Genomic DNA, 11,189 nt, shown 5'->3' on the forward strand with positions numbered 1-11,189 from the left:
AGTCGGTGGAAGAAAAAAAAACAACACAGACTCCAAGAGGCAAGATATCACAATAAAACCAAAACATTAATGGCATAAGATGGTAGTAATGCTGTCTTGACAGAAGTGAAGCCTATGTGGTTGATGTCCGCCCAAATTCTGGCCCCCCCCCCCCTTTATAAAAGCCGTTCCAGCGCCGTGGGCCGAAGAAACATATTTCCACATCATACATCATCCCTCACAAAGCCTCCACGGGTAGTTTTCTACAACCTCTCCGCTGCTGCGCTTACTGCACCACCACTCCTGTAGCCAGGATCACACAACCACCCATTTATCGGTCGCTTTGTGACGACACCGTAACACAGCCGATTTCCGGGAGAACGCCGAGAGGCACGTGTCGACTTCGAGGCCGAGTCCAGGTTTGATCAGGTGGGACGCGGAGGAGGAGCCTCGGTCTGACTGAAGGAAGAACGACCTCGCTCCTGCGGGACGGAGAGCGCCAGGCAGGCAGGCAGGCAGGCAGGAAGGAAGGAGGGCCCCAGAAGTGTCAGAAAAGTTAGCGCTTGGTTCACCAAAGTTGATGGACGACAGAAACGCGTCTACCTACCGCAATGTCATCACCAACTGGGGTCGTAAAGAAGCGATAGAAGAATCCGGGGCGAAGAGGTAGGTGAAACCAGATCCAGTTTATTCAGTTCCCCTGTCACAGGCCTGTTCAGCCAGCTTGGATGCTGCTGGAATGTGGACTTGTCATTCAGGGTAAGTTAGGGTTATTTGACAAGCGTCTCGTTTTTATGGCCGGGTTTTGAGTCCTGTAAGGCTGAAATGCTTAGTTAAATCAGACAAACAGTATTAAAAAGGTCCCGGGCAGACAGATGCTGACATGCTGACTGCACGCCGACTACACTTTTCCACAGGATGAGAGCAGTTTTCCATGTCATTTCACCCGCGCGCCTTCAGTCTAACAGCCTCCACTTCTACCTTCACATCAAATCCATTTCCTAACCCCAACCCCCGCCACCCCCGCCACCCCCGCTGTCCTGGAATTCTGTTCTGTTCTAATTAAAGCTCAATATAGTCAGCGAATTGTTCTTTAATGCCTCGGAAATTCACTAACTCTCCCTCTGAGCTGCTGAACTTAACCAAGTCTGGGCTTGTCCCCCATCTTCAGGCAGACTTGTATAACATTTATTACATGATTGTGTGCGTGTGCGTGTGTAGGAAAACCACCTGTGGGTTTGTAACCCTCCTCCGAGCTCATGTTGAAATGTCTCTGTTACAGTAAGCAACGGGGATTTAGGATAAATTAAGGACTGTGTGTGTGTGTGTGTGTGTGTGAGAGAGAGAGAGAGAGAGAGAGAGAGAGAAAATCAGAGAATGTGCGCATATGTGTGCCATGTCTTTCTGTTATTGTGTGTATTATTAAACAGAGCACGGAGCAGGAAGAAATGTAGAGTCTCCAGGAGCTGCAGAAGCGGTGTTGTTAATTATAACCAGTTGTGTGTAAGGGCATGCCTCTGTGTGTGTGTGTGTGTGTGTGTGTGTGTGTGTGTGTGTGTGTGTGTGTGTGTGTGTGTGTGTGTGTGTGTGTGTGTGGGTGTGTTACGTCCAGATGGCACAGCAGGAGGAGCCTCTGTATGACTTCCCCGAGCCCGCCCGGTTGTCTCAGAAAACGGGGATAGGGCATCCTAGAGGAGGCTCTCTGAAGAGCGTCAGCGTGTTGGACCGCCTCCTGCTAACAGTTCCTGTATGGCTGCAGCTGTCAATCAACCCTGCCACGGCACTGCACATACTGCAAAGAGAGCCACCTGGGGTTAGAATCCCCCCCACCCCCACCCCACCCCACACACACACACACACACACACACACAGACAAGGAAATACAACCATACTGCACCCACACACAAATGACAAACTAAGACAAACACAGGTGTGGGTATGAGACTGGTGCATGCATAGTGGACCTGTGCACAAACTTATATTCATAGACAGACAAACGAGCAGACACATACGCTTAATCTATCTCTCTTGCCCTCCCTCATTCTCTCTCTCTTTCTCGCTCTCTCTTGGGTGTCTCTCTTTCCCTCATTCACCCTCCCTCTCTCAAACATACACCCTCAGATGTCTTTATGCATGCTCAATAATCCAGGCAAGGAAATCACAGAAAGTTGAATCAGTTCATCTGGACACAACATTTATTGACTTCTTCAGTGTCCGCTGACTGCAGGTGTCCCCACCCTTATAAACAACACAGTGGCGTAACGGCCGAAACCAACGATCGCTTTCATATGCAAACTGAGGTGACCATTAACTAGAGTTGCAATGGCCGTGTGTACTATTCACAGAGGACTGGGGAATAGTTGCAACCCCAGCACTGTAAAATGGTGACAGATGTACCCTTAGCGCCCCCCCCCTCTCAGTTCAGGAATGGTCAATCCCTCTTCACATAGATGGCCTCTGTGACTCCCCGTTCAAACCAGCGTTCAGGAATCAGGAACGCTTTGTCATTTCACTTCATGTACTTGTGTACATGAAGTGAAATGACAAACTTCATGTACTTGTGTACATGAAATGAAACGAAATGCCGTTTCCCCCAGCCCACAGCAGTACAACACAAAGACAAAAACACATCCCAAAACTACAAGAACACACATATCCAAACTAACACATATATCCAAACTAAACAAAAAAATCACTGTCCAAGGGAACGAACACCAGCCAGGGTGACACTCGGAACTGCCGGTCTGCATGGATTAGCAGTTAGCTTAGCCTGCCCCGCTTCCGCGTCCTGTCAGACCGCCCTCGGCGTTTCCTCCTCGGGCGGAGTTCCAGGCAGGGGTTGTGGTCCCCGGGCCCGCTGGATGAAGCAGACCAAACTCTCTCAGCCAATTCAGCGCCAGCTCTCCCAGCCAGACATCCCCTACACCCCTCCCTGCACTCCTCACGACGACATCAAAAAGACCACAGTCAACGCCAGGTGAGGCCGCCACCAGACCGCCCTCGGTGTTATCGAACTGCCGGTCTGCATGGGCTAGCAGTTAGCTTAGCCTGCCCCACTCTCCCAGCCATCAAACAAAAAACAAAACTTAGACACAGATGTGGACAAAGACACTGCATGTTCCTCCCTACCAAGGATGCACACATCCACATTCTTGAAAGAGTGGGTACTTAGAGACAGTACTTAAGGGTTGACTCTCATCAGCCACTGGAGCACAAACTAGGAGTCATCAGGACGCTGTACCACTGAGCTGACAACGTCCCCACCGACACAGCGGCTGGGTAAGGGGAGAAATCCCACATTAAACGGGCCCTGGTTAAGTGTGGTTATCTTAACTGAGCATTTGTAAGTCCCGGGAGGATTGCTGTACTTGCACATCGAGGAAACCAAACAGACGCTCTCACAACACAGAGGAGCTAATGCGTCAGGCCAGGACTCCGCAGTCTACACCCATCGAAAGGCCAGTGGCCACTCTTTCAAGGATGAGGATGTGCACATCCTTGATAGGGAGGAATGCTGGTTTGAACGGGGAGTCAAGGAGGCCATCTATATGAAGAGGGAACAACCATCCCTGAACCGAGGGGGGTGGGGGGTGGGGGGCTAAGCATATCTGTCACCATCCAACCTAGTTTGCCATGCTAGGTCGTTATGCCACTGTATTGTTTATAAGGGTGGGGATACCTGCAGTCAGCTGAGACTGAAGATATCACTTCGATGTATATATGTTTGATGAGCTGTTTCCTGTTGCAGGCGTTCCTGGTGCGCAAGTCTCGCACATCCCAGAGAGATGTGCTGTGTGTTCGTCTGGCAGATGACAGCGTTCCATCCTTCGTCCAGCAGTTCGGCATCCGGGAGGAGCACTCCAGTAAGGCCCTAGCGTCTCCACACACTGACCCTGAGCAGTAGAGAGAGAGAGAGAGAGAGAGAGAGAGAGAGAGAGGACACAGATCAGGAGTGAATCTGCCTTCTTCATGACAGACCTATGGAATAAAAACTATGGGCGACCAAGGATTTTCATGTTGGGCTCAGATTGTTGCATTCACAAAAGGCCCGTTTTATCGTTGCTATAGTTACTGTTATGCTCTCTATCATACGAATGTGATGCGGTATTTCGTCACACCTAGCCACTGCCATGTTCGCCTGGTTGGCATTGCGCTTTATAGACGCTGGACATTAATAATCTTATCAAAGCACTTCTGCAAATTACGTCAGTAGCAGCCCTGATGTGTATGACTTGACAAAGAGCAGGTGAACATATGTTAGCCCATATTAACATATTTGAATTTTTATGGCACCTCATTCTACCAGTCCACCGGTGTTGTAAATTCCAGTACTGACTGGCTTATATAATTATAATAATATTAATAATAATACATTTTATTTGTGGGTTGCCTTTCAGAGCACTCAAGGACACCTGACAGAACACAGTTAAAAAACAAGCAGCACTGTATCAGACAGCATACAATCAAAACAGATAAAATCATCATCTGCACAAAACTCAATGAAGCATGGATCAGCCTGAATATGCCAGTTTGAAAAGGTGCGTTTAGTGATGGGATTTGAAGGTTGAAAGAGAGTCGATGTTGTCAATGTCTTGTGGGAGAGAGTTCCATAGGTGGGGGGCAGAATGACTGAAGGCTCTAGACGGGTGGTAGTCAAGCGGGCCAATGGTGTAGTGAGTTGGAGAGCAGAAGAGGATCTGAGAGTGCGGGAGGGTGTGTGGATATGAAGGAGTTCAGAAAGATATGAAGGAGCTAGGTCATTAAGGACCTTAAATGTGAGGAGCAGGATCTTGAAGTCAATACGGTATTTAACAGGGAGCCAGTGGAGTTGCTGAAGAACAGGAGTGATATGATCTATGGAAGGAGTTCTGGTAATGATACGGGCAGCTGAATTCTGGACCAACTGAAGTTTATGAAGATACTTGAGGGGAAGGCCAAGGAGAACAGAATTGCAGTTGTCAATACGGGATGTAACCAGGGTGTGAATGAGTATGGCGGTGCTGTTAGGTGTAAGTGATGGGTGAAGACGATTAATATTGCGTTGGTGGAAGTATGCAGACCAAGTCACATTGTTGATGTGAGCTTCAACAGATAACATGCTGTCCAAGATGAGTGTCTTTATGTGCCTTTCAGATTGACTCTTACTGATGAGATTGCTGCGATGGCTCCGTTTAGTGGTCCTAAAGTATCAACAGTATGTTCAGAACCCCAGTAAGGGTTAGAGATGGTAAATTTACAATTGCTTATACTCACCACCCACCTCTCCTAATTCTCCCAGCTTTCTGTCTGGAGACGTCTGCCATCGGTTTTCCAGATCTCCCAAGACTCATTGCCTTCTACTGTGTCAGCAGGTAAGAGCTTCACTCTTGTCCTGTTCCTCTTGCCCATTTTCCTTCTCTGTTCGCTCCTCCTTGTCTCTATTTTTTCCCCTTTTTCTTTACCCTTGACCATCCTCATCAAACATCAATCCCATTTATATCTTCTTGTTTGCATTTACTTACACCAGTAGTCCCCATTTCTACTACAATCTTGTCCAAAAAATTGTCTTTGTCTTTCCCTGCATTGATAACTGACAATGTGCATCAGCTCATGGGAGTTGATATGAATGTATGTTTGTGCGTGTCAGAGATGTTTTACCTTTCCCTCTGGAGCTCCCTGAAGCCATTGCGAAGGCAACGTCCCATAAGGAGCTTGAGTCCATCTCACATATGGGAATAGGTAGGTGCACATTTTCTGATCTTCTGTGATCTTCTGTGATCCACATGGGCTCAGGAGATGAACGCAGCCTTTACAACACTGATTGTAATAAGTATGTTATGCAATGTAATGATTCAAGTAATGGCATAGGGCTGGGTGATATGGAAAAAAGTATCATAGGGAATTTGATATGATATTGATATGTATTACAATATTTGCTTTCATTTGCAAAAAGACCTTAATGAAGAATCTAACTTAAGTCCATCACACTGAACTGTTAGGTAATGTAAACTATAATACCAAACCAAAAATAGTTTTCACATAATACTCCCTCAAATATTCCAAACCTCATTTTGTGAGAACAGTTAGGTAATAGATTCGTGTTATCATTAATTTAGTCAACAAAATTGTGTATCAGGATATGACAATATCCAAATTTCATCTCAACACAATACCATTGAAAGATGATGAATGGTAATATTTAACTTATTGTCCCTATCATGAAATATAACTAATTGGTGGTTGACTGAACTTTTTTTTTTTTTTTTTTTTTGCTGTAAAGAGTTTTGGAGTTCCCAGCTGAACTTCCGTGGGCCACGAGAGCCTCCCAAAGTGCAAAAGAATGAGAAGAGGCCAAAACCTTCGGCTGCACACCCACCCATCTCCACCTCAGTGACGAGCTCTGCCAATAAGCTCAATTCGACCGCTGAGCCTGATCAAACCAACCAGCTCCACATGACAGGGGAAACGGATACGGCCACTATCCAGTCAAATCCCATTCCCACCCTGTTCGAGGAGTTCTGTCCAATCAGGACCCGCAGCCCCAGAGAGCTCAACTGTGGCCTCCGCCTGGGTGCGCTTTGCTTCCTCAACCCTCTTTTCCTTCAGTCCCAGAATGCCTTGCACAGGCGGCGCATGTTCAAGGGCAGCATCAAGGTTCGCGTCTCCACTGAGACTTCGAGCTCCCTATCTCCCCCTCTGGCTCCCCCTCCCCCACCACCCCTAATGCCCAAGACCAAAGGGAAGTGTAAAGCAAAGGGACGGGATGAGTCCAAATCAAAGGAAGGTTCCTGTGCCTCCGAGTCTTGCACCCCAGCTGGCTCAGGTCATACCTCTCAAAATGATCCTGCATCCCAGCTTCAACAGCTGCTACAAACCCAAGATGTCCAGGCTGAATCCCAAAGCCTTCACGTCCAGGTTCAACCCCAGCCCTCTCTGCCCCCGTCTCAGATACAGGGGCAGGTGGAACCAGGTCAATTTAAGGCCGTAACAGAGGCAGAGGAGGTTTTAGCTCAGGTGACGACCAAAGCAACAGCGGAGCATCTCCCAGAAAACACAGACTATAAGCAGCCCTCTCCAAGGATCAGTATATCCCACTCTCCTTCCCTATCTCCTTATCTCTCTCCCTCCATCTCGCCAAGAGCGTCTCCCTTGTTATTTCCAAAGGTCTCTTCACACGACTCTCCCAGTGACCCTCTCTCACTCTCACCTTACCAGTCTCCTTCTCCTTCTCCCAAAGTCCCTTTCTCCCTTTCTCCCTTCATCTCACCCTCTACTTCTCCTACGGTTGAGGAGGCCTATCACACACCTAGCACTTTTCTGAGAATGGGATTGAGAAGCAAAGAAGAGGGACGTGGGGGGGAAGGAGGAGGAGAAGAGGATGGCAATGAGACAGACGACGAGGAGGGTGAGGAGGAAACACAGGAGGATGAAGAGGATGAGATGGGTTTGCTGTTACAGCAGATTTATGCCGCTTCTCTAAGCGGCACGGATAGCTGCAGTTCCCTCAGCAGTCTAGAGGAGGCAGTAGAGACCCCACCACCCACACCCCTCATACAGGATCACGGCGGTTTGTCTCCTGGACATCAGTAATGCAGCCTTCAGGATCCATAATGACATCATTAGGGGTAGTGAAACTGATGGGTTGAAACTGGAAAAAGGAAGTGGCAAAGAGTTTTTTCCCCCCCAGGAACCACAGGGTGCATCTCATTACCCCAGAAATGTGTCCTCCATGACCTGGAAATAGATTTCTATGCCCCCATATTGTCTGCTGATACACAATTGTATCCTACTCTTCGAACTACTAGTATGTTTGGTTGTTATCGTACCCAGAATCTGACATCATAACCCAAAAATTAACAACATGATGGGCGAAGTGCCAGCAACTAATGAAACATTCAGCAATAACGTTGCTCTGTTTAGCAGAAGGGATTCATTTTAAAATGTATATAATGTGTCAAACGCAGCTGCCCTTTTACGCTGTGGCTTCATCACCCGTTGGTTTGGATTGCAGGCAATACCATAAAATGTTCTGTAGCTTTTAACTTTCATTTGGTGTACCTTTTAATTAAGATTCATTTTAAAAACAGACAGCTTATATATTGAACAAAACATCAAGCTTTGCTGCTGTACTGTGGGCTTGGGTTGAGTCAGCGTTACGGCGGTGCCACGTCATCAGTAGCTTCTATTTCTGATGATGGAGCAGCATGTTAGCAATTTTCCACAAGGTTCGGCCCCAAATTACCTCTGGTTAGGAGGAGGAGTGGTGTTGTGGGAGGAGAGGAAGAGGGGCAGTGGTGAAGAGTTTTTGGGTGCATCCACAGCGTCTCTGCAAACGGCTGCAGAGAAAGGAATTCCAGACCAGCGTCAAGCATTAATGTGCCGAGATGAACGGGAAAAGTTGGGCAATATGGATTTCTGTTGCAGAAGTCTCGTGTTAAAACACCTAAGGTGTATCTCAGTCCAGCTACATACAAGGTGAAAGTACTGATTAACTTCCAGAATTTGTTTTTTTTAGTAAACTTTGGAGAAGAGTGGCAGCGTTTCAGGACTGCGTCACGTTGTTGGTGGTAAGGGCTTACACTTGGGGTAGAAGTGAAGACAGCTGTTGCTATACTTATACTTTGTCTGTGTGGGGTGAAAAAGAACAGATGCATGACGGCAAACACCCGCTTTTCCCAGACCACAAGAATGTTGCTGTTAGGGGATTTTCTTGGGCTGCCTCATTTATCTGATATTTTTTATGTTACATGGTGAACAATGGGGAAACCACCCTGGGCCAGTACAGAAGGATATAAGAAATAGTTCTGTTATTCAAAACCAAGTTGAATCAGTTCATACGTTTCGACACTCAGCTGAGTGACAAGGCCAGTGGCCACTCTTTCGAGGATGGGGATGTGCACATCAGTGATAGGGAGGAACGCTGGTTTGAACGGGGAGTCAAAGAGGCCATCAATGTGAGGAGGGAACGAGCATCCCTGAACCAGGGGGGGGGGGTAAGAGGAGTACATCTGTCACCATCTTACAATGCTGTGATTGCAACCATTCCCAAATCCTCTGTGAATAGTACACATGGCCATTGTAACTCCAGTTAATGGTCACGCCCATATTTGCATATTGTAGCGAATTCGGGGGGGGCAGTCCGGGAGACCGTCGCCACAGCCGGGACGCGAAGTCGTGTCTCCCGCTCCGCAAGCGACAACGTTAACCAGTCGACTAAAGGGTCCGACCCGTTAGTCAAGGACCAACGTGTCTACTCATCCATGCACGCTACACTACCCCCCCTCTTTCGGGAAGCGCGTCCCCGCGCTTCAGCATATCAACTCCCTCACGCCTCTGGGCGCACGCGCTTCCGATGACCTCACGGTCTCACCATCCCACTTCTGACACCAATGTAGCGAATTCGGGGGGGCTGTCCGGGAACCGCCACAGTCCGGACGCGAACCCGTATCTCCTGCACCGCAAGTGACAACGTTAACCAGTCGACTTAAGGTTAACGTTGTCGCTTGCGGAGCGGGAGACACGGGTTCGCGTCCCGGCTGTGGTGACGGTCTCCCAGACGGCCCCCCGAATTCGCTACAATATGAAACCGATCACTGGTTTCGGTCGTTATGCCACTGTATTGTTTATAAGGGCGGGGGTACCTGCAGTCAGTTTAGACTGAAGAGGTCACTTAGATGAGTGATGGAATGTTTCTGTCAATACACGTTGTGTCCAGATGAACTGATTCAATCTTACCTGGATTATTGAGCATGCATAAAGACGTTATTCAAAACAGTTACTAACCGCTTGAAATAAAGCCTTTGTTTTTGTAAAAGTACAAAACACAGGTGAATTCGACACGGATATGAATTGTTAGTGTATTATTTACTGTCAGTGGAGCAATACCAAGGAATGGCTTTAGTGTCAGATTTCAGAGATTTCATCATATTAGTTTTCTGGTATCTGGTTTAGGCTGCAAATTGCAGGATTATATTGGCGTACAGCCACAGTCACGGAAAGAGTGGGGAATTTTCCATTGAAGGAAAACTTGCAAGATATGGCATCTTGTTACAGATATCTGATGTCATTGATCCACAGATTGTCTCAAAATAACATCATTCGGGGCCAAAATTACATGTTCAGAATAAGTGACCATCTTGAGACTTGCACCAGGTTGGTCACTAATGCAGTGCTGTTTCTCCAGCCCGCTAGAGAAGAGCCTGACCTTACTGACTCTCATGATGTGTATATGTGCTGGAAGTAAGGAAATATCACCGTCACCACAGCACAACTTAAAATGCCTTCTGCTGCCCCATCGTAACAAACAAATGTGATCTCAGTTTCTGTCAGAATTAACACAGCTATCCTCTTCATATTTATACACCATTTACACACACATTTACTGTGGCTTCAGAAAGAGTTCACTATGTGACGTTACATTTAAATGGACTTTTTTTTTAAAATTTCTACCATCTTCCTGAGATCCAGCAATTCATTTTTGCCCTCTCTAGGGGACATTTATTTTTGGTTTGTGATCTCTCACTCCATACATGCTATTACACATTTTACACATTATACATGCTATTGTATTAAGTCCTATACTGTCTGACAGAGGACATGCTGGGCTTTTCAGTGTTTCAATGATGTGACAAACATGGGTGGGACTTTAACAAAATCCTCTTCCTGGTTCTTCAAAACAGCATTCGTCAAAACTAGCACGTTATGGAAAAAAGAAACAGGTGTTGTTATGTAATTTTCAGATTTGTGGGTTGAATAGACTTGATTTGTTCTAGCAAGTGAACATGTCAGCAGTTGTTAGGGGACTTTTCGGGGCTGTGTAACCAAATGTTTTGCAAAAAAACATTTTTTTGGTAACACTTTCTATGAAGCTTGCATCTATAACACCCTACAAGCATCTATAATGCCCTATAAGCATCTATAACGCCCATACTTTCCTATAATGTGTATTACAATGACTAACGGCTATGGCTGAAGACTGAAATAGCACTGAAGTCTCATTATGCATCTCTACAAAACTTCAGCAAAACAAGTTGGCTATGCTGCATTATGACATTTGACAAACAGGCTAATGATGACATTTTGGCAGGAATGAGGAAAAACACATGAGACCAAGGCGAGTTTGATGTTTATTCCTCAACTCCAAAAACCAACTGCAGCAGGAACAACCCTGCACCGGCCAGCCCGGGAACGTAAACCACGCCCCCAGCTCACAGTCCTGCTGGGTGAGAGGC

General features: G+C 46.9%; 1 protein-coding gene across 1 annotated transcript; it reads left to right on the top strand.

Annotated features, from left to right (window-relative positions):
- The first annotated feature begins 493 nt into the window (after positions 1 to 493).
- On the top strand, positions 494 to 9,104 carry rin1a (Ras and Rab interactor 1a). The gene is made up of 6 exons (XM_056285462.1): positions 494 to 645; positions 1,592 to 1,792; positions 3,728 to 3,842; positions 5,258 to 5,330; positions 5,606 to 5,697; positions 6,239 to 9,104. The coding sequence occupies exons 2-6, from the start codon at positions 1,592 to 1,594 to the stop codon at positions 7,546 to 7,548; spliced, it is 1,791 nt and encodes a 596-aa protein (XP_056141437.1). The 5' UTR covers positions 494 to 645; the 3' UTR covers positions 7,549 to 9,104.
- The last annotated feature ends 2,085 nt before the right edge of the window (positions 9,105 to 11,189 follow it).

This window comes from Lampris incognitus, chromosome 8 (assembly GCF_029633865.1).
Source record: "Lampris incognitus isolate fLamInc1 chromosome 8, fLamInc1.hap2, whole genome shotgun sequence".
NCBI lineage: Eukaryota > Metazoa > Chordata > Actinopteri > Lampriformes > Lampridae > Lampris > Lampris incognitus.